Source organism: Strix uralensis, chromosome 16 (genome assembly GCF_047716275.1).
Source record: "Strix uralensis isolate ZFMK-TIS-50842 chromosome 16, bStrUra1, whole genome shotgun sequence".
Lineage (NCBI taxonomy): Eukaryota > Metazoa > Chordata > Aves > Strigiformes > Strigidae > Strix > Strix uralensis.
This window is the reverse complement of record NC_133987.1, coordinates 19,350,797-19,374,820: the sequence shown is the minus strand read 5'-3', so window position 1 is coordinate 19,374,820 and position 24,024 is coordinate 19,350,797. Positions and strand designations below refer to the sequence as shown.

Genomic DNA, 24,024 nt, shown 5'->3' with positions numbered 1-24,024 from the left:
ATGTTGAGCTATGAGAATATGAAGATCCCATTGCACTTTTAGGAGGGAATTCTAGCATGAATTTAATGAGAGGTGTGTTGCTGCAAGGCAAAGTCCTCTTCATTACCTATTTTCTATTAAACTCTGTCGTTATAAATATGCTAAGCTTAAATAAATACACTTTTCTTCTTCCTTCTGATATCTCTGTCACTGAAAATAACAACTAGCGGTGTTTTGGGGTTTTTGGTTTGGGGTTTTTTTTTTTTCTTCTTCCCATTTTTCTATCCTTTTTTCCTGTAAAATTTTTAAAGTTTATATTTGGAACATTGTGACAATGTACTTATAAAGAGGGAAAATAAAAATAGAAAGATGTGTAGGAAAGAAAACTTCATAATCTTTACAAAACTTTAAAACTGCAGTTAATGGTGAAGAGAAAGAGAAGCAATATGGAAATAATCATTTGAATGCTGAAGAATTCCACATAGTTTGATTTTTAAAATTGAACTGACTTTTTTTAAAAATCCAAATTACATCCAAAACTGAAAAATATGCTTTGGCAGTTTTTACCAGATTATTTTTGTCCTCTCAGCTCTACTTCTGATCTAAGTTTTACACCACTAATTCACAATTTGGAGCTATCCCTGAAGATACAAACTCCTTCACAGAATGTACACTGCCTGTTATAATCTCTTTCAGCTTGAAATACAGTAGAATAAAATTCTTTCTGCCAGAGAGTTCCATGCAGGTGTGCTCACAAAAGCCAGCTGTGGCTGGTTGCTTGTATAAATCCTGGGAAGTGGAGTTTTTAGCCAGCACAGAAGTGAAGGGGCACTTAATTACATGGTTAGATTTGATAACTTCTTTTAGAGAAGTGACTTCCTCAAGTTCATACACTGAAGAGCTCCAAGTACAGACTGAGCATTGTTGTTCTGAGAGATGTACATGTCCCCAGATTACTCTTGGGGTTGCTCCTAAGTGTGATTACTAGAACCCTTTTCATTCTCAATTTTGCTAATGAACAAGATGGGCTTCTTTCTTTGGTTTGAATCATCAAGTCTTCACCTTTAGGATTAACACGGAAGAAAGAATTTTCAACACTACATGTTTTTCATTTTCTATTGGATAATCAGTGTGATGATGCTGAAAATGGAGGCTCAGGCTATGGCTATGGTAATGGCTGTGCGGTCTAGGGGAGGGCTAATTATTGCATTGCTGTTGTGAAATCAGGAATATGTATTTTCACTTCTCCCTGGCAAGAGGCAAATTTATCATGCTGTGCTTGTTCCAAAGGAACAAAAAATTGTAGTGAAAAATGTGATAGCTAAATGGGGATAAGAGAGTCTTACAGTCCCCAGGTTTTATTCTGTCAAAGTTTTAGAATTTTGTTTTGTCATGGCTCCTTGGGCAAGAGGGAAGGGGAAGGTTCATACCTGAAAGCACAGTGAAGACAGCAGCAAAGGCATTTAACTTGAGCCCATCTATCACACTGCTTGAATGAAAGAGCTCAAGGCACATAAGGCTGAATCCGACGACTAACAGCATGATGTATAACACCTCGGATACTACTGATAACCACAGGACACCTGCAATGCACAAGAGCAACAACCAGTCACTTACTTGGTAAATACTTTCAAGAGGTTAAAGTTTGTAAAAGTTAATTAGGAAATCAGGAATATCTAGGAGTAATTGTGTATTCAGAAAGTTTAAATTTAGCAAACCACCACCCAAACTCTGAAAAATAGAAAAAATGGTGAATGAAGATGTGAAGAGCAGCAGGGTGGTAAAGATACTGCAGAAAGAACAAGCTGTTCCTTAAGATCTCAGCTTGGCTAAAGAACCTTTTTAGGTATATCTAGAACCTCTTGGCTCCTCTGACCCAAAGCGTAGGACACAGAATCTATTTTCCATCCCTGTGTCATGGTTTAGATGAGCAGAATCTAGCATACTAGCATACACAGTGGTGATGGCACATAATACCTTACAGTATATGGACTGGTGGGAGATGAACAGGCTTGGATACATCTTTTTCACAAGAGTGTTCAAATAAATTGTTTTTAGTCCAGGTTTTAAAATGCTTATCACAGCATAGTGTTCAGGCCTGTTATTAGAAGCTCTTTCACAGAAACTGTGGCTGTCTGACTTGGGTGTTTGGATCCACTGCATGGGTCTCTGTCACTGGGACTAATATGAAAACTGCCAGAATACAGGTGAGGTGCAGCCAGTTATTTATAACATACTCAGCTGAAGAGCTGCAGATAGAAAATTTGGACTGCTTTCTCTTTTCTCAGCCCCTAGGTACAATCCCTCAGCAGAAGGGCAGAGTTGATGTGCCCTGTTTGAACTGCATGTTCTGCAGGACTTTGGGGTTGTGCACAGGTCAGTGGGTCTGGTCGCGTTTGGTAGTGGCTGGCTGAGACTGAGCCAGCCACTGTAGATGTCACCTGTGGGAATTTCAGCACTAAACCTCTAGCAGAATCTGCTGAGCCTTTTAAAGTCACCAAGCCATGGGGTAAATTTGAGAGGATGGTAACAGATGATAATATTGAGTCCCTGCCAAATTTCCGATTGCTGTTTCAGCATGAGAATCTGCTAGAATTCTTCAGTACATTTGCTAACCTGATTGCTAGAGAATTCACCTGGAAACAATAAGTGGTGATGGAAAATTTCAGCCTAAGCAGTTGAAACATGGAAAGTTAAGCATCTGAAGACAATGGCTTATATTAGAAAATGTTAGCTGTAACCATAGAGACTGCTACAGGCTTCACTTATATTAATACATTCTCTCCTCACTGTAAGAACGTATGTGTGATAGTGCCTATAGTTGAGCTTACCAAACCAGATATGCAGACTCACTTTTACAAAATATTTGAGTGTCCTCTTAATGACCGGGTTGATCCCAGCTCATATTTTGTCTGGGAACTTGTCTTTATAATTGCATCTAATTAATATCTGTTATTTGTTGTTGCCACTGTATCTGACCTTTTGAGTTTTTAAACAATACTACAGAGATAGTAATAAATAGACCTTTTAATTTCCCACAGTGTCTGTATCTGTAATATCGCATCTATCAACAGCAAACAGCTGTTTGTCTCACTCCTATTAGTCAATTTGGTATCAGGACAACTGGCACACTCTTCCAAAAAGAAATATGAATGAGAGACAGCAAGGGTGTTGTGCTGTGATACAACAGGATTAAGAGGGGGTTTTGCCTCATTTTCTCACACATAGAAGTTTCTATGACAAGAGAATGATGAAATGGTTTGAGTTGGAAAGAATCAGATTATGTAAACTTGACCTATATACTGAGGCAGCAGAGAGCCCTGACTAACGAGTTCTAATTCATAAATGTTTCAGCCCAAATTTGAAAGAGTAATATACAACATGTCTGCCCAAATGTTTATTGCCCTGTTTCAACTCTTGAGGATACTCACTGCTGGTATCTACACACAAGGGCAGTGTTGTAGTAGTGACTGCAGCTCCAGACTGTGGGGTGGCTGTGTCTTGTACTTCCTTGGGTGCTCAACTGGATGAAGAGTGGAGCTCAAAGAGTTGTAGTCGATGGGGTAACATCAGGCTGGTGGCCAGTCACTAGTGGTGCTCCTAGGGCCAATTCTTCTGAATGTTTTTATCAGTGACCTAGACACAGGAGTTGAGCGCACGCTAAGAAAGTTTGCTGATGATACTAAATTAGGAGGAGATGTTGAGTCCCTCGAGAGTAGAGAGGCAGATTTGAGTGCTGGAAAATCATCAACTGTATGAAATTTAACAAGACAAAATCTGTAACGTAAGAAATTCCAGGCTGAGCGAAGCAAAAAGGTGGTCAAACACTGGAAGAGGGGCCCAGTGAGGCTGTGGGATAACTCTCATGGACCTGAGCAGCTGGATCTAATGGACATGCTTTCAACAGGGGCTAGGACTAAAGGCTCCAGAGGCTCCTTCCACCCTAAATCATCCTATGATTTTTTAATTTCACAGTTGTTTGGCCTGACGTGCTGGGGGAGCAGGTGGAGGGAGGAAGTTAGCTGAGGTAGGGATAACTGGAGAAGAAACATGAACTATGTTCAACTTTGAACTATGTTTCAACTTTGATGAACAGCTCAATGAGACATGAGTTTGGTGTCTGGTGAAACCTTTTTCCAATGAAACACAAAGACTGGGTGAGTTTCCAGTGGAAGGCATAGGCAATTTTTTCCTCTTTTTTGGGCCCTGTTCCTATCTGGAAAAGTAGTCTATGTCTAACTCTTATGTCTTATAGAATCATAGAATGATAAAATCCCAGGTTGGAAGGGACCTCAAGGATCATCTGGTCCAACCTTTCTTGGCGAAAGCACGGTCTAGACAAGATGGCCCAGCACCCTGCCCAGCCGAATCTTAAAAGTGTCCAATGTTGGAGAATCCACCACTTCCTTGGGGAGATCATTCCATTGGCTGATTGTTCTCATTGTGAAAAATTTTCCTCTTCTGTCCAATCAGAATCTCCCCAGGAGTCACCTGTACCCATTACCTTTCGTCTTTTCCATGTGACTCCTTATAAAAAGGGAGTCGTTGTCTTCTTTGTAGCCACCCTTTAAATACTGGAACATGGTGATGAGGTCTCCCCTAAGCCTCCTCTTCTCAAGGCTGAACAGACCCAGTTCTCTCAGCCTTTCCTCACACGGCTTCCCAGTCCCCTGGTCATCTTTGTGGCCCTCCTCTGGACCCTCTCCAGCCTGGCCACAGCTTTTTTGTACAGCGGGAACCAAAACTGAACACAGCGTTCCAGGTGTGGCCTGACAACTGCAGAGTCAAGTGGGATAATGACTTCTTTATCTCTTCTGGCGATGCCCTTGTTGATGCAACCCAGCATCCCGTTGGCTTTCTTTGCTGCTGCAGCACCCTGTTCACTCATGTTGAGCCTGTTGTCCACTGGGATCCCCAGGTCCCTTTCCACAGAGCTGCTCCCCAGCCAGGTAGATCCCAGCCTGTGCTGCACTCCTGGATGATGTTTTCCCAAGTGCAAGACCTTACACTTGCCTGTGTTGAACTTCATAAGGTTCTTGTCAGCCCACTCTTCCAGCCTATGCAGGTCTTCCTGCAGGGTGGCTCTTCCTTTTGAGGTGTCCGCTTCCTCACCCAGTTTGGTATCGTCAGCAAACTTCATCAGGGTACACTTGATCCCATCACCCAGATCACTTATGAAGATATTAAATGACATTGGGCCCAATATCAATATTTCATGGTGTACACCGAATATCTGCTCTGTGCCTTCTGTAAATGTGATGTAGGGGAAGGTAAGCCACACATGTAGTGTTTGCATATTTCCGAGTATGTACTGTCCTGCCTGCTTTGATTCTGAATTTCATCTGAAATAATATCATCTAGAAAATGCAAGCTATATCTGGATTTTGCATCTTTCTGTGGTTGCCAGAAGCAGAACAGTTGATTCAGGTTATTAATTCAGGAGACAGTGTCTTTCTATTCTGTGCTGATGGTGAAGTGATCTCCCACTGCTCTTCTCTCAACATGAGATTCATGAGGCAGTCACTTGGCATCACTTACTTCCACTTACAATCTCTTACAGCTTCCTTCCTGCAAAGTAGAGAGCTCCTTTTCTTGAGGAGACCTCAGTCATTCCAGGTGACAGGGAGGAAGGTCTCCAGAGGATATTTCTCCTTCCCTGTCTTCTCTGCTGTCGCCTTTTCTGTATGTCTTTCCCACCAGCCTGTGTCCTCTGCTCCAGGGATTTGTCTGGCCTAACTCAGCTGCTGTGAGAAATCTTTCCTTCAGAAGAGTCAGCACTTGATTCCTTTGGAGACTCCTAACTGGATGGCCTGTACCTGAGGGTCTGTATTCTTATAAATCACCAGCTTTCTCTCATTTTTTGGCCTTTGTCCTGTTCATACTTCTTCCTTACCTGCTCATCAAACTGGCTGTTATGTGTGCAGAGAAGGTGCTGTGAGTTTGTGTACAGAGCTCAGCTGGGATGCGCCTGTTATGCCAAGGATGTTTCTTGTTAATGCAGAAATATTTCAGGTTCTGACCTGCCTCCTCCTCAGTATGTGCAGCATTTGTCAGATGGTGTGTCATCCCTGCTCACCTTGTAGGAAATAATGCTGTGACATTGTGGCAGCAATGTGAGACCTCCTAGGAAAGGAAGGTCTTTTACTTTAAAGCAAAACTAAATCAAAACTGATTTCATTCACACTCCTGTACACACATCCTCACAAGCATGAGTATGTGCAAGGAGTCCATCCAGCACGCAAGCACCAAGACACAGTCAATCGTTCAGGGATTCCCTGAAATAATACAGAGGATGCCAGCTGTTGAGGCCTCCTCACGTCTTCTGGGCTTTCTGTAGGTTAGCAAAAATGTGACAGGTTTGCATGTCCCTTTTTGTCTTGGCTAGGAGCTGACAGTGATCTGTCTTGCTGCTCTGTTCCATCTCTGTTACACATCATGATTTACTTGTTGTCCTGTACCTTCCAACCTGGTGTCTGAGAAGCCGCAGGTAGATGGGCACTAGGATCTTGATGACCCACTAATCTTGGTACCATCAACACCTGCTATTCTAGTACACCTTATCCTGCCATTTTTGACTCTGATGCTTCTACACCACCAATCACATCCTCAACAGTGTTGCTGACAATGATACTTTTGTGTGCTGTGGGCCACTTTGGATCTTTGCTCCTGGCACACAGATATTATGCTGTATGTCACAGGTGGTGTTGTTCTGAAGCTGAACACCAAGATTGTGAAGCTGCTTCTGGAGGTAAAGGGGTCACCACCTTCAGGACCACCTCCTTGCAAAGTGAAAGTACTGGAAGTACAGGACCTGAGCTGAGCTTCTCACCTGGAACTTGAGATGGCAAAGCTGGGACTCACCGAAAAATTTCACGTAAGTCAAATTATATCATAGGACTCCCACCTCAGAAGAAATCATATCACCTTCACATCATCTGATCTCAAGACAGGTTGCACTCTATATGATCACCAGCTTTGCCTAAAATGAAAACATAGCCCCACTGAAAGCATATTTTTCATTTGTGCTTCTGTCATTGTCCAGAGATTCTGATTTTGCAAGATCAGTAAACTAGCCAGGACATTACTGAACCTCTTCTTGTCTCTAAGCTGTTGTTATTTCCTCAACAACATGCTAAGAGATTGTATTCTCTGTGGAGTCCATGGTGAAAAACATCAGTACCACCTCCTCATGGACTTAGCCACTGCATCAGCATTGCTACACACCAAGGAAATTCATTTTCCAGCAACCCCAAGTGACATGAACAAACTCTTCGTTGTAACTGAAAAGCTAACTGTTACCCACATGATCACTGAAATTTTAGGAACTCAAGTACATCATGAACCATCTAACAAGATCAGTCCCTTGTATTTCTGTCAGACAGTGGAGGGCAGCATCAACATTTTGAAAGAAGATTCATAGATCCTGAGTGCGTTTCTGCAAAGCTGGTGATATAGTTAAGTGCATCTGTCAGAGACAACGTGTTAACAAAGGGATGTTGCAGACAGTTCTGAATGAATTAAACAAATGGAATATTTTTCTGACAGTGAGGTAAAGAAGCTTTACCTCAGCTTGCAATGAGTCTCAGGGCTCAAAAGTTCTTCGCAAAACTTGAATTTATTTCAAGCCAGCCCTGATCACCAGGGAAGGCACTGTAAATGAACACACTATTACCTCTCACCAAGGAGCCCTCTGCAGCAGGAATTTCCAATGCTGAGTTTCCTTTGAAATAGAAATTCTGAAAAAAGTCATAGAAATTCTGCTTAGAAGAATTTGAGGCATTGTACCACATTTCAGTGAATTCCTGATTATGGAATCCGAAGAACAACGTGGTTAATGACTTCCAGGAGTTTTGAGCTGATTTTGACTGTTTGGTATCTAAGTTAAGAAGTATAAATGTGAAACTGAGGTAGCTGCTGTTGTCACAGTTTATTCTGTTGGTATGCATCTGGCCTTTTTCCTTTGGAGTAAGAAGCACTAAGGACCATTCACAGTACCGTGAGTGAAATACATATCAAAACATCAAGTATTCTTTGTTCAAATCCACTGCAATTTCCTGTCACAAAAAAACAACAGTTGCTGACTCCAACTTTTCTGTGAGAGCACCTTGGTAAACTGACCTCAAGAATGTAAAGAAATTACTGACACGATCCTCTATGCTCCTTCCCCACAACATGCAAAGATGATTCTTAGTTGTCCTCTGTTGCATTAGTAAAGCCATTCTCAGGCTTGTTAGAAATTTGGACTGAAATACCAAGAACTTGGATGCCATCTGAATGGGGTTATGGGTAGGATGATAATGAAGCATTTGCTGCTGTTTCTGGAATCACAAAGTTCCACAATTTCAACCGCTGTTGAATTTTTGAGATTAATACAGCTGACAAACCAGTTCTAGAGAGTCTAAATACACATCTATACCTCCTACCACCTACATTCACATGCAGCCATGGAGTTTTATGCATACTTGTTGGCAAATCAGAAAAGTTGATTTTTGGTGCCAGCTCACTATGCCAACAGCTTCTGATGCCAGATTGTGAGGTCCTATCTCCAGATGAAATAACGATATTGCAATTCCCTCCTGGCTGCTTCTCCAGGCTGGTCAGGTCGTGAAAATGACTGTCAAAGATCCAATATTAGTACATGTTCTCAAGGCAACACTGAAGAGGTGGCCAACAGAGAAATTGCTGTTAGAGTTCAAAGCATTTTTAATCCATAAACATGAGCTGTTTGCTCGTAAAGGATCTCTTCTGGGAAAATCATATTGCTATTCCTGAAGGAGATTGCTGAGTCATGTTAACTATGTTATATGCAGCATAGGCAGGAATTGTGTGCATGAAAATGTTAGTCATGCGTTTTGGCTAGTGGCTGGAAAATTATTCCAGCATAAAAAAAAAAGATAAATGAATGTATTACCTGCCAAGCCATGCGATGCTGCCTGCTGAAAGCCCCAGCATTCCCTGAGCAGTGACCAAGAAGCAATAGTCCAGAGTCTGTATTGATTTCTGAGGGCCCTTTCAGACAGAAAATTAGCTTCCTAAATTGGGGTAAACTCATATTCAGAATGCCTCAGTGGGATTTCATCCTCCTTAGAAACACCTACTGCCTCAGACTCTGCTCCCTGCTGAAGATGATCTGTGGTTGCTGCTCACCAGCCCTTCTAATAGCAGAACTGCCCTCCTGGCTGATGAGTTCAAGGATCTGACCAAAGCAGCCTCATTTGAACTGTCACACGGTGCCATGCTGTCCCTGAGCAAGTAATCAGACTGGACAATGGTGCAGGCAGCAAAAGGATCTCGGAAAGGTTTATACTTGCCACATTCCTCATAACTCATCTGCTCTGATAGCCGGAGTCCATCTGAGCTATAATGAGACATCACCTCAAGTCACTCCTCTGTCAATTCAACCTTGATCTGTCTGAGAAATTCTGATAGAAGCAAGATAGAGGCTTTGGGGTTTTTTCTACATCACAGTTCATCATATGACAAAAAACTTCTATATGCTAGAAACAGTGGAGCTGAGCAATGTGTGCTCCTAAATAACTATTGAGATGATAGCACCTGACTGAGATGGAATCCACAGCACTGCACTCGAAGGACAAGCTGGGTGCTGCATTGTTGAGCAGCTGAAGAGCCGTCAGTGTCCAAGCAACACTGTTCTGGAGAGTGTGCATCCTTCTTACCTCCTCATTGGCATTGCTGCTAGCCCCAGACACTGATGCTGTTACTTGAGGAGCAAAGTGCTCCTGTTAGCCCATGGTTCACAGTCGTTGTCCCCAAGATCCCTGAACTGCTGAACAACACAGGGAAACCACAAGAGGCTCTGACAAGTTGAGTAGGTAGAGGTCATCCAATGTGGGAGGAAAAGAACCATGTATGAGGGCAAAACTTGGTTTTAGGTGGTGTGAATTTGCATGGAGGAAGCCATGGTGCAGTTGTTGTTCCTTCTCAGTGCAAAAATATTTCGCTATTCTTCTTGGTCTCTATGCATGCTGCAGGGAGATGGGGGATTTGTTACCCTTGTTTATGTTACCAGCAACAAAAAGTTATGCTCACTTGCCTTTGACAGCCTCAGGTCTGTATGCCCTGCTTTATGAACGTAACACTTGCATTGGAGATGGTGGGGAAAGCACCTGTGTGCTAGATGGGAATGGGTCCTTCTCCTTGGTTTGTTTTTTGATGATGAAACTCTAAAGTCCTCTCTGTAAGGTACTGTGTTAGACCTAAACAGTGTGTGAGGGACCCAGAACTTCTTAGTAACTGAAAAATTGGGGGCAGGCCCTTCCTGGGAAAGGAAGCGAAAGGGAGCAGAGATTGCTCCTTATTCCTTATCAAGATCTGTTTCTCAGAAAAATGCTGACCATCCATAGCCTGTGGCACCCACACGGTGGTCTGCCGCATTAGGCAAAATCTGGTTATTTCTTTAATACTCAATTCCAGAGCTAGTAACATGATGCTGTGAGTGCACTGGCAGCTTCAAAACATGTAGTAGGTGCTGGTTTTCATGGTGAGTGCTCCATAGACCTAATGGGTGTTTGGTTTTCTTGTACTACTGATTTTTGAGATATTCTGTTTACCTATGTAGAATGGCATTCTCTCTGCATTTTTGGTCCTGTCTGCTTTGTTCTTCCTGGTTTATATTTGTTGTCTTGATGTTTCTTGACTTGGGCTGTCATTGCTCTGCTTTTCCAGACTTAGCCACTATGTTGGAACTGACACCTGGATCTCATTTTAATCTCTCCTCTTCATGTTCAGTGCAAGAAAGGAAAAAAAATATACAAATGGGTACACATTGAGAAATGTTGCGCATCTTGTTTGGGAAGAACATTAAAGTAAGCTTGAAAGGGCCATGTAAATCTCACACTTTCTCTTCTGGTTGCATTCTAATGGTTTTTGAGTTATTTGCTCATCTCTGCTGCTCCAATACTGGGAATTACAAGCCAGAAATATTGGAGTGATCAATAAAAAATGGTGAAAGGAATAAACATTGAGCATGCTGTTGTGGCTGGCGAAGGGACTCAGCTCTGAGCAGTCAGCCCGTCTGTTGGTTAATGTAGTCTCATAATATCAGACCATCTGCCTGCCACTCTTGTGCTGCAGTGTAAAAAAACTGGGAGAAGTAGACCACAGAGCTATGAGAGACGTTCCTCCAAAACAAGGTAAGCTCATGATCCTAAAAGCCATCTGAGATACCTAAAACTACCTGTTATTGTAAAACAAATAAGACAGTCAAGACAGATAAAGGGCTGGTACGCAGACAAGAGACTGCAGTTTGCAAACCACGAGACACTGTATGATAAATACCCAGAACTGCTTAGGTGAGAGAAGAAATGCCAGCTGTTTTGATTTTGTTTAGCTTTAGTCCTTCATCAGTTTAGTTTGAAAGGTGAAGTGTAGCTGTGAATCATAAAATGATTCTCTTCTACATGATGATGTGTTTTCTATGACTTTTTATGGTTCTGACATTGAGCTTTGTTCTGAATTTAATCCTGTGTAAGATACTGAGCAGACTGTGGAAGATCTTTGTGCCTATAATATCTTTTTCCTAGCGCAGTAGTAATATAGCGAGTAGAGTAATATAGTGGAAAAGACTATGAAAAATACTCTAAATCAGGAATATCCCATATGCCTTAATATTTGGGTTAAATGTTTCTCTTTGAAGACCTAGAGTGCAGGGCCTGTGGTGTACTTCCACTCTCAGCACTGGGCTGAGAAATGAATTATGTTCAGACCTTCAGGCTAGTAGCCATGCCCACAGCAGAGAAGCAGCGTTCTCCATGTCTTTGGCATCACCACCATAAAAAGCAAGACTATTGCTTCCTTTTAGGAATTAGGTATTTAGCTTGAATTCTGCTATTAAGTATGGTTTCATCTTTGTATATCTAATTATCTTTTAAAAATAACTTCAGTGATTCATAATAGGTGTATAAGAAAACAGACAAAATGTTAGTAACATATTTTTTTCCTGCATACTTAATCATAACTCTCCTAATACAAGTGCACAGGTACTTGTCTGAGTCGGTATGTATACAGCCTATTGCAGATATACTAAGAATAACACAAGCAGAGTACGAGATATTCAAGCAGACAGTAGAGACTGTTTTGGAAAGTATACAATTCTTGTGGGGAGACCCAATCACACTTCTTTTCACTGGATGCAGGTCTCTAAGTGGTCCTTTTAGAAAATCTATCCCGTTTTTTTCTTCTCAGGAACAGCTAGCTACCCAGTACATAAAAAAGGAGGCTTGTTTTTTAACTTGGCTGTTACGAGTTTCATTTGTGTCCTTTCCAGTCTCAAATCTGTTCTGTGTTGTCCTTCTCAAACAAAAAAGTATCCCATATCTTTGACCCTGTCAAACTCTTCTCTCCACCTTTACATTTTATCAAATTTTTTTTTGAGCTGGAGCTAGCAGGGGAGGGATGAGAGGTACACACAGCATGCTGTGGGTGGGTACACGATGAATACATGTGGTGGCATGGTGACTTTTTTGTTTATTCTTTATTTCCTATAATAATCCTAATATTTATCCTTTTGGCGGAACCTTTAATTTGTTTTAATCAGCTCTTGTTTTTATGGCATTCCCTTCTTCACAACTTTTTAAAAAAACTTTTATTGCTTCTGCAAGGATGCTGAATCTCTCTCTGTTAGTCATGGATACAAGGTACCTTACTACTTACATTTTGAATGAAGATCCCCACATCACTCAGGAATAAGTCAAGAGTTACAAGTTTCCCAACTAATTCCTGCATGCTCATAATATTTGTCCAAATTTTAGTCTCTCCATCATACCGACCACGATGTTTTCTCAGTCTGTGCATGGGGTTTTGAAGTCTGCTCCTACTGTTTTGTTTTCTGTCCTTATGCCTTCTCTGATATTAAGTTTAACCCTGGTACTGTAAGCCATCCTAATGGGTGATCACTAATATAATTCTGTAGTTTTTATCTGAGCATGGAATCTATCCATAGAGATTGTGTTGCTCATTAATGACATTACCTTGTTATTCTGATTCAGCTTTAGTACATGACATCTGCTTTGTCTTTCAGTGTAATCAGTACCAAGACATTATTGTCCCACTAATTATCTTTCTCCCATCAAATTTCTGGTACACCTATTATGTCAGTATCCATTAAAATCAGGCATCTAGTTTCTCTTCTCATTAATTGCTGTTGTAGTGCTGGCTTAGAAGCATGTATAGATTTGGCTCAGCTGTCTTTTTCCGTGCTGTGTTTAGGTGAGACTTTATTTGATTATTTGCTGTTTGCCATGTGCTATCTTAGTTTTGCCAGCTACTTTTTAGACAATGTAGAATTTTTATTGCTTTATCTCTACAGGATGCATCATCATCATGAGCTGTGTAGAGGACATGCAGAAGACATCTACCTCTGCCAGTACAGTCTCTAATTTTAAAAGTCCCCTGTAACATTTTGGACTGTTAAATGCTCACTAGCAATGAACATTTTCCTTCTGCAAGGTTTTGCCTTGCTTCAACCTCCATGGTCTCCAAAAAGTCCTGTTTATTTTATGCATGTGAACTTCTCTATAAATGAGTAAAAAGCACTGCAATATAGGCAGTTGCTGATGACCTGCTGCTTTGCCATTCATGATGGGTATTATTCTATAGATATCACAGCTGAAGCAAATGAGGTCCTACAGAGCATTAGAGTAACTTAGATCAGATTGCACCATACCTGTAAAGAGTTTGTCCTGTGAATCCTGATCTATGTTGGTGTGGCCATCTTTAAATTTTGAGCCAACACTGACCTTTGAGCCTGTTCCTGAAGCAACTTCCCAACAGTACTCCTCAGGCCAAGCACCTCACTTTAGTACGTGCCGCAGGCACTCCAGGTGCTTGGAAAGTGCCTGAGTCACAGCCCCAGTGAACACCATCCTGAAAACTCTTGGGGCACCACATTGCCTTCAAACCCTCGCTCTCCCTCAGCAAAGTTCTTTCAGCACAAATGCTGCTTCCCACTGATTTCCACTGAATACATCCCAGCCTTCACTTACACAAGGAGTTTGGCTGGTCATGACTCCTCATTCTCCGGCTCTCACTATGGTTGACAGCTGACATTTGTGCATTTATAGAAGGATGCGGGAGTTCAAATCCCCACACAGTTCTAGGCAGAGGGAGGAACAGTCCTGTATATGTATGAGGCTGTGGTATTATGCTAGTCAGAGAATCTATCAGATCATTTGATGGGACATATTGCTACCTTCTGCTTTCCATTGTGGTGCCACGGTTTCCAGACATAATATTTGGCCTTAGTTTCTTCCTTTTGAATATATCCTCCACAGCCTCTTGGAAGTCCTATTGGGCACAGATTTGAAGCAATGGGAAAGGGGAGCTGGAAGGTGCACCCAAAAGTTGTGATGAGAGGAGGAGAGTGGTGGAGCATGTCCCAGCCTGACTGTTCTGGAGGGAGAGGAAAGCTGCAAGCTGCATTCAAAAATAGACCAAGTAGCTGAAAACGGAGTGTACTTTTCAGTGTAACACATAAGTGTCCCTCACTAAACAGGTTATCCTTTTTTTCCTCAGACATCAAAATACTCAGCAGGAACAAAACTTTGATTAAGTTTTGTGGAGAAAATCCCAGGAGCAATTCAGAAATGGAAGATCAGGTCCAGCCTACTGTGGCAGTTTCCTTCCAAATTCTTTTGGAAATACTTGCTCTCTTACTACTCACATCTGTGATGAAAATTAGAAAATAGCGCACTTCATGGGACCCAACAACATCTGCTCTGTGAAAGCCCATTAAAAGTTCTGGCCAATGTAACCAGCTATTGCTTTATTGTCCTTTATCAATAGCGAATGGAAACTGCCATAAGAAATATTTGTGGACACAGAACATGGTTTTTTCTAGTTATTATCTACCATCACCAAGCTGATTTTGTTAAGCAGATTTGGCACTAACAACCAGCAATAGCTAATAAATTCAATGTTAGGCTTACAAGGTTCTGACAGATTGTTGGCAGCTGCCTTAAATGCAGGGAAGAGCTCTCCTAGTGTGGGTTGCAAATGCTTATTTATACCATACTGTGGGTCTGTTTGCCCCAAATTTTGCTGCCTCCTTTTAGTAGATGTCATTGGTGCAATATATGCAAAGGGTATAATAACTGATCAGGGATGTAGTATCCAGCTACACTGCAGATCAGCACAAATGGATTAAAGATAGGAAGTTCAAGCATAAGCTATTGCATTTTTACAGTAAGAATAAGAAACATTTTCATTTATGAATGCAAGATTTGTGGTAAGGATGTAGCTAGGCCTCACCATAGAGGTTTTATTTTACTGTGGGTTTTGGTGATTAGCTTTTCTATGCTAAGAAGGCTTTAAATATTATGAAGGAGTTTTATACTGACTTGCTGTTAATTGGTGATGGACTCTAGAAGAGACTGGCTGTACAACTAGACTAAGTTTGTTCTTAGGCTTCCTTTTAGCATGTCTTAAGTGGAAGAACAGTCTTCTAGTTCAACGGCCTGTATTTAGCTTAGAAGTTGGTTGGATAGAGGTCTTCTTTGGATCAGAGAAAACCTACTGAAAAGAAAACTTTGTAAAGCCTGAGTCTCAGTTGCAGTAACGGAACATGTACTCATGGAGTCATTTTAGATAACCAAAACCTTGAACAACCATTTTTACTGGTAAGTGATGCTAAGAATATGTACAGAAACTGTATAAGCTGAAGTCTCATTGTGAAGATAAATTTTGTCCAAAAATTCCTAGTTACACAAGGGACTCTGAAAACCACAATATCTATAACTCAGATTTTGATATCCACTTATCTCATTTACTTGGAAGAAGAATCAAGAGTCTGTTCCAGCACTGGGTGTAACTGAGTAGCTGACAGGCCTCTGATGATTAAAGTCAATGCTGAGTGGGGGGATGAAGAAATTAAAAGAGTAGGAAGTTCTTTCCAACTGGAAAAGAGTAGATTAATTCAAGAAGTTAAAGAATTCTGCTGTGGAAGTAAGTTGAGCATTACTGACACACGATTTTCTCTTCAAATGCGGTGAAATTATCTCTGGACAGTATACAACTGATGGTGAAAAATTCTGATTAACTGCGTTGCGGTGTCCAACTTGATCCACAGCTGTGGAATTTATCCTGGTTTTGTTTATGAGTCAGAAGGTCAGCACTCTCCATCTCTGACAGAGCTTTTCCCTCTCTTTCTGTCAATATGCCTTACAACTCCATGGAAAGACTTCAGAAATAGATACCATTTTCTTTATACCACAAAAGAGCCTTCCTTCCTCAAAAAGGAAAAATAGAATGGTCTAGAAATATACACTGACACTGTGCAGCAACTCTAAAATTCTACTGAAAAAAAAAAAAAATTGCTGACAGCGTTTCACACAACCAAAAGAAATACTTTAAGTAAAGCACTAAATGCTGTTTTGGAAAGTGTGTGGGTGATGCAGCCAAGCATTATGCACCATAATGAACTTTCACAAAAAGTGGATAAAGCACAGAAACATCCCATTGCCTTTATAACAGACAGATTGTGCTTGTTTTGAGTCTGTCTCCTGGAGGTGTCATGCAATGCCCACTAGTCCTTGTGCTGGGAAAAGCAGTGAACTACCATTCCCCAGGTTGCCTTTTCAGTTCCTCTTACATATTTATCAACGTCCATCATATCTCCTCTCACAAGTCTCTCCTTCAGGCTGAAGAGTCTTAGTCTCGACCTTGTACAGAACCTTCCAGAGCTCTGGTTATCCTTGCTGCCATTCTGTGAGTTGGACTAAAAAGGACAAAATACCACACTATGTTTTATATAAAGGTGAGGCTTTCAGATGTATACAGTCCTCATGTGACAGGCTACTGTCTGCTCTCTTCTCAAGTCCTTTGCTAATGCTTTCTCACAGATAGTTTGTTTTTTGACCGCTGCTGAGTATTGAGCTAGTGGTTTCATAAGCACAGTTATGCCCCAAAGTCCCATTTGTGTGTGTAAAATTTAACTCAGAGCCCATTAGTGGCAGTAATCCCAGGATTGTTCTTCCCTTATGTGCATAATTTATTTAGGTTTACTTAGAATGAATTTCACAGAGACTGTCTCTATTACTAGGTCTCTCACTGAAATACCCCATTGCTTTATTAATGGTAATTGCCCTTCTCTTTCAATTTGTCCAGCTGATCAGCAATTCAGACAAACTAAGAACAATTGTTCCTTACACCACTTACTGCCTCTCTGTCAGACCTGATGAAGGTACCATATGCCCAAAAGATTTTGTGATTGTCTCAAGTGCTCTAACAAAATATATTGTTTCTTTGTACCATGAAATTTCATCTGTCCTTCGGATACTCCAGAAGGCCATTGTTAGTGTGAAGTACACTGTGAGGCTCCTTCACCTCCTCAGCTGTGGGCAGAGCAGGGAACAGGATGGGCTCAGCTGCCTAGTTTGTTAAGTGAACGCTATTCTTTTTTTCCCCGATAAATACTATTTTGAAATATGGGTTAAGCTGCTATTGAGAATTTACAACTCCAATACCAGAGTAAAGAAAACCTTTACAGCCTGCCTCTGTGCACTTGAATATACTTTTTTTTCCGAGGGTAAATCAAACAAACAAACAAACATCTAGATGATTCCCTCTCACAAAGAGACATTTGGTACTGTGACTGCAGTTTTCTGACCATGAATGTCTTCATGGCCTGAGGAAACCATGCAGCATGTCCTTCCTCACTAGAGGAAGAAGGGAAATGTCTGTATTACAATATAAATCTTTATTTTCTTGGAAAAAAATTCAGCTGCATGAAGAGAAAATGCATCAGAGAAATGACAGATCTGCATAAACTGAGCAAACTGCTGTCTTAAACCCTTGGCATTTATTTCACCTTGTTGTGTGTAATCTGACATGTAGGTCCTTGTGTGCTTAGTCAGTAATGTTTCCCCTGGCACTGAAGTATGACAAGAAACAATACTGATGCAATCTGTAAAATGGGAAGAAGCCTTTCTTGTCTTACCTTTTTCAGAAGCCGGGGCAAGGTCAATAAAACTTCGACATTTTTCACCTTTAAAAGAAAAGGATTATTTTAGGAGACAGAAGTTGATTGGTTTTGCTCTGCCTCCTCTTTCTGACTGGTGTTTCTGCCATCGCTCCCACCTGAGTCTCTACAGGACCACTACCTTGTCTCACACAGAGAGCAAACTTTTACCTGTGCCTCCCTCCTGGGCCAAAAACACTGTGCTCACAAGGCTGGACTCTCCCTTAGGATTACAGTTGCTTCATCAGGTGTATGAAATACAGTTAGTGAAGAAAACTGATCTCTCTGATGGTTGGGTCCCTGCTGGGTCAGTGATGCTCGTTCCCAAGGCCAGGGACCGTGTTGCGCTCCAGATGGAGTGACACAGTGCAACACACTTTGGAGGGGTAGCGCTGGGAGGCCACAGGCCTCTTTCACCAACACTTTTGCCTTCCTTCTTCTCATCAGGACAATGCCCGTGCCCCACCACAGTGTGACCGAACCTCCCAGTGCCAGAAAGCATTGCCATGGGCACAGATGTCTCAGTAGATAGATACGACACATGTGACTAGGACAGACAAAACCTGAAGCACAAAGCAAGATAAGCAATTGCATAGCATTTAAAAAAATGGTTTAAAAAGTAGGCAGATGCCTTGCTATGACCATCACAGCCCTGTGCCACTCCCTCTGCTTTGTGGCTGCTGCATCCATTTATCATTGTAAATTAAATTTTCTCTGTTTAGGACTCCACCTCCGTTTTCGCAGGCATTTTTGAGAAGCTTATTGCTTCTGGGCAGGAAATGTATCTTAAGGGTGGATGTTTTGACCTTTCTTTTTACTTCTTAAAAAACTCAGAGGTTATAAAATAATTCCTGGGCTCTAGGTGCATCCGTCCACCAAGTGTATGTATTTCCTTCAATATGATATGTTCCAAGGTGACCAGTAGCCTGCCTGCCTCAAGGAATCAGAGCCCAGCATGCCTGCCAGAGGTAATGGAGATGAATCCATTTTGCCCTTTAAGACTTTAATTGATGCAAAGACAACTATAGGAGTAGGTTTTTTTACTAGTTTTGCTCAATTTTAATTGCACAGTCAAAAGACTGATTTAGAAAATGTGAGCCATTAAAAAAAGAATAAACAGTGAAATGCTGTAGTGATGTTGAAGTCAGTGTGCAATTTTTTTTTTAGTTATAAATAATTATATGTGCAAACCAATACAAAATGTGAATCTCTCTGGTGTCTTTGCTGGTGGGACTGAGATAAATGTAACCATTCAAATGATAGCTGGGCTGAAATAACAATCTATTATTATAATGCTATTATTACCACTTTTTATTTACTTTTTGCCATTTTAAACCTATGCGAAAAAGTGTTGTGTACATAGTCTGTTCATTTATGTGTAAGTTGCTATAAAAGAAATGGTTCACTTGACATTGAAATAAAAGTTTCAATATCTCCATGGCAGGGGGAAGGATTTCTACTCTGCGAATCCAGGCACCGTCAAGAGGGCAGTCAAGAAAAGGAAGTGACACTTGACTTATCAAAGCACCATCTCTGCTTCCAAAGAGGTCTATGTTTGCGCAGAAGGAATGTCAGATGAGTAAGTTATTAGGTTTGGGAACAGACAGACTGAAAGAAAACTGATGGATCACAGAAATCACAGCCCCCCAGAAGCGTTGTGTTGATGGGACCTTGCAGGTCTCTTGTCCAGCCTCCTGTTCAGAGCAGGACTATCACTAACATCTGATCAGGTCAGCTCTGATTTTTCCTAGCCATATCTTGAAATACTTCAAGGATGGTGATACCCATTATTTAGTGACCCCAAAGATAGAGTTTCTCTCCTCTGGTCCCAGGGCTGCACCACCCTTCTGGAGAAGTGTTTCCTTATACCCAACCTGAACTTCTCTAGTTGGTCTATCATCTTTGTAGTCATCTTTTCTCTATTTGTAGCAACTTGAACAAGCCCAGGTTCCTCAACTTCTTTTCACACATGGTGTTCTTTAGGCCCCTGACCAAGAAATCCAGAGAAATAGGTGGATTATAAAAGATATTGTGCTGTAAGTAAGAATCATTCTCATCCAGAGACTCTGAGTTTTAGGGCTTGAGGTGTGTCAGGAATGCATTGACATAAAATCAAGGGAATATAGGGGGAGTGGCCATTAGATTTGGACTCAGTATAAGCAGATTAAGCAGGATTTTTCAGTCTAACCATATGGATCTGTGGTTTTGGTTTGGTTTGGTTTTGTGGTGGTTTTTTTTCCAGATGTAAGCTATTACTTTTATCACAGTTTTATTTTAACCTGGCTTCAAGCTAACTGGCTAGCACTCAGTCATCTCTCACCTGTGTTTGCAGTGAATCTGAAGCCGTATTACTGGAAACCTTTAAGAAATACCTGACACTCTAGCATGTTAACCCAAAACAGCCGAAGGGGAATGGCATTTGCTACTACAGAAACTGCACAGGCTATTCTGAGAGCTGGAGATACATGGTGCCTTTCACATACGTGGCAAGGTAGGAAGCCTTTCTGACATGCATGGGTACTGAGGAAGCTGACGGTACCATAGTGTTTGGCTGCAGGTGCCTTGTCTGCAGGACAGATATAGAGTGTGATCACACATTATTTGGAGGAGTGTGCATCCTCGTCCTCCCTCAAATCAGCTTGCCCAAAACACCATCTCTCCCAGGAGAGCTCGCTGTGGCTGAGGCCTCCAGTTTAAATAATATGGACAAAAAATGCTGGAGTGTCCAGAAAAAGTCCTTCTGCAGCCATAGCACAGAGAATGACTGTAGCTTGGAGCCTGGGAGGAGGTCACTTCACTTTCAGCAGCTGGTATCTCAGTTGTGCCTGTCTTACTGCTAAAAGTTGTGGCAGGAACTGCACAAACAGTTCCTGATGAACACTTCCCCACGTTGTTCCTGTTGCTGGAGCACTGGAAACCCCATCTCCATTTTCAGTGGTAACCACTGGTGGTATTTATAGACCACATTGATACTTCAACATGCAGACATGCATATCACTGAGAACTGAAGATGTCAGCAGTGCTTTCACTGTTCCTCTTAGGATTTATTCTAAGTTATTTTTGGGTATCTTGTATAACTGATCTCTTAAGCCCTCTTAAGTTTAATTTTAGACTTGGCAGAGTTTATCCTGCTGTGCTGCCCTTTTCCAGATGCAACTTCTCCTCATAACCAGGCTCCTGAAGAGCCTTTAGAGAATATAGAAAGGGCTGTTTACAGATGCAACAAGAACAGTGTCTAGGATTCATCCCCCTGACAGTCATGCCTTCACCCAGTTGTGGCAGTGATTCTGACAGAGGAGAAAGCCAAGGAGTGATCTCTCATGCACATAACTCACATAAGAAGACATGTGACCTGGCTTGAATACTCTCCACTTCCATGCAGGAGCAATGGCCATATACAGTGCATGTGAAGCTCTCTGGAGCTCAGCAGTGTCAGGGAGCTACTGGAGGCTGAGGAGAAAGGACTGACCAACCACCTAAACATCAATAAGAGCAAAGCACTTGGTACTGGCTTCTTCTATGGCTTCCTGAGGGTGAGATAGAAACATCATCTATGCAAGCCCTTGCAAATACATTCCCTCGTAACCAGACTGGCTCAGCACGGGCTCAGTTGTGTCTCTGCTGGGCTTCCCAAGAAGGGAACATGGGTCATGGGGGCCCATAGGACTGAGTACCAGCAATAGCCCAAAATCTGTATGTGCCTTTCTCTAATTAATGTTAATTAATTAATCTAATCCTGCATATGTGTATATCTATGTGTTTTTGTAATTTGCTAGGGAAGTCAAACTCAACTGCAGGACACTGCTGAAAAGCAGTTTGCATATAGTGGAGGGGTCACCCATGTGTCCTTGTCACCTCAGGTAGGCCAGTTGCCCAGACACCTCCCTTTCCCTAGCACGTGGAGGTAGTGGGGCTGCTCTCTTACCTTCTCCACTGAAGAGTCCTACTTCAGAGTGCCACACACACTGTGGACACCTGGGACTCTGTGCTGGAGGCAAATGCTTGTTCCTCTTACCTTCCTCAGGCAGAGTTCAGAGACATCTGTACCTCCCTAGCCTGAACAATAGTTTGGAAGCAAAAGCTAAGCAAGAGAAGTGGCTTTTTCAAATCCCTCAAATTCAATACTGCCAGAAAATTAAGACAAAGAGGTCCCATAGAGCCACCAGGTCTGCACGGTTCACTGGCTCCCAGGCTCTGGGCTACTTTCACTGTTATGCTCTGCATACCTTGTTGTGGGCACAGTGAAACTCCATTGCAACAGCCCAGATGTGCCTAGCTGCAGCTTCCAAAGTGGATGCAGGCTGACATTCTTCTGTGGGTCTATGGAAGACACTAGGGAGCAATTAGCGAGCTATATAGGGCAGCTGGAAAGGCAGGTCAAGGTGCACATAGATTGGGTCTAAACTATAGAACACAGATGTACTTCCAAGCTCAATGTGCATATGGGAATCACTCTGATGTTAAGCCTTTGTGAGACCCACATGTACTCTACTGTTTCTTCCACCAGTTGTCTAAAATGTATGGTTTGTTTGCTCCTGTCTTCAGGACCCCACACTGCACAACAGTGGTTGGATTTGTCCAGAGTATACCTCAGTAAACTCTATACTCTGTGGAAATTGGTATACTCTGGATTGGAAATTGGGAAGAGGGCAGAAAACACACCCAAAAAAGCATAGGCTTTAAGACAATATTCTAAGCTTCTAACATGGCTATTGCAAAACAAGGACCAGAAGTTGATGTCCTGGATAATACTTATTGGTCCTGCATTCCTGAGTTCTTTTCTCTCTAAGACAGTGACAAATGTCTCATTAATAATCAGGGCAGCAAAATAAAAACATCTCTGAAAAATCCTAGTTCGTATGTCTTCCAACTACATGGTTTCAAAATATTCTAGTTAAATAATTCGACTCAAAATAAATCTGGTAGTTCTGACTGAAAGAAGGATCTCTGTTTTAACGTTGCTTTTCATCTCAAAAAAAAAAAAAGAAAAAGCTGTCTGTATTCACTTACTCTGCATAAAATTTTACGAGTTCAAAAGTACAGTTCTGATGGAAATTTAAATGATTAAATTTCATTTAAACAGCATTCCCTTTTAGTAACACTCTGGCTCCCAGCCTACGAAAGACAAGGTCCCCTTTTTTCCCAATAGGCTCTAACAAATCTTTATCTCTCCAATTATATCTAGAGTCATGTGATCCTGATGAGATCCCACATCATCTACTGAGAGTAAAATCATTGCATTTGTCTAAAAAAAGACATAACCCTCAAGGGATCCCAGCCTAGATGAGGCTGAGGACTCCAACACAACTTCAGTGTAATAAAGTACTACATTAGGGAAAATACAGGTTAATGAGCTCACTCAAACTGAGTTGTATCAGGTTAATTAATGAGTGATATATTCCATTTTTGATTACAGTGATCCCAGACAGAGTATTTAATTGATTTTTTTCCTAATGAAAAATTGAGTATTAATCTGCAAAATCAACATTGTCCAGTTAACCATGTTGATTTTGCTGGAGTGATATTTTCTTCTGGAAAATAAACAATCATACACTAAAATATGTCTTAAACTATGAAAACAACTGTTTTCTTTCACTCTGCCAACTGTCATTCATAGCTGATGCCCATCAACATTTCTCTTACTTCCAGATAACATGAGAATTTGTTCAATTTCTCAGCCTCTGCTGAGATAACTCACAATCATTTTCCCTTTTGGGATTGTTTTTAAATCTGACTGCTGTACTACTGTTCTCTTTCAACAAACTCAAACTCTTAAAACTTTCTAATTTTTAAAGTGGAAAAGCTTAAAGCTTTCCACTTTTTCACTTCAGGCATGCATTTTTCCACAATTCACATATTCACGAAGAAATGGTAATAATTTTTTCAGAGCAGTATCATCCACACTGTGGAGTTTCCCCTTCAATTTGTTGGAGCAGTAGATAGCTGTGCAGGGGGCCACGGGTGCAGGCAGGGCAGGACATGCCCAGCACCTTTGTGCTAACTGGGACTAAGTGCCATGGCAACTGCATTTTCTGTGCTGAAACTCTCCCTGATGTGAAAAATCTTGCACA

General features: G+C 41.5%; 1 protein-coding gene across 5 annotated transcripts in view; it reads right to left on the bottom strand.

Annotated features, from left to right (window-relative positions):
* GSG1L (GSG1 like) overlaps positions 1–24,024 on the bottom strand; it is an 84,481-nt gene that overhangs the window by 49,902 nt on the left and 10,555 nt on the right. For 4 of the 5 annotated variants that reach the window (XR_012631075.1, XR_012631076.1, XM_074885535.1 and 1 more), the window contains exons 2-3: positions 17,933–17,980; positions 1,410–1,562 (exon numbers count right to left, since the gene is read on the bottom strand). Coding sequence is in view for 3 of the 5 variants with exons in the window: in XM_074885535.1 (XP_074741636.1) it covers positions 1,410–1,562; positions 17,933–17,980 (201 nt within the window). In the remaining 2 variants the exon portion in view is untranslated. The remainder of the gene's footprint in view (positions 1–1,409; positions 1,563–17,932; positions 17,981–24,024) is intronic. The other variant, XM_074885536.1, reaches the window with a different exon arrangement.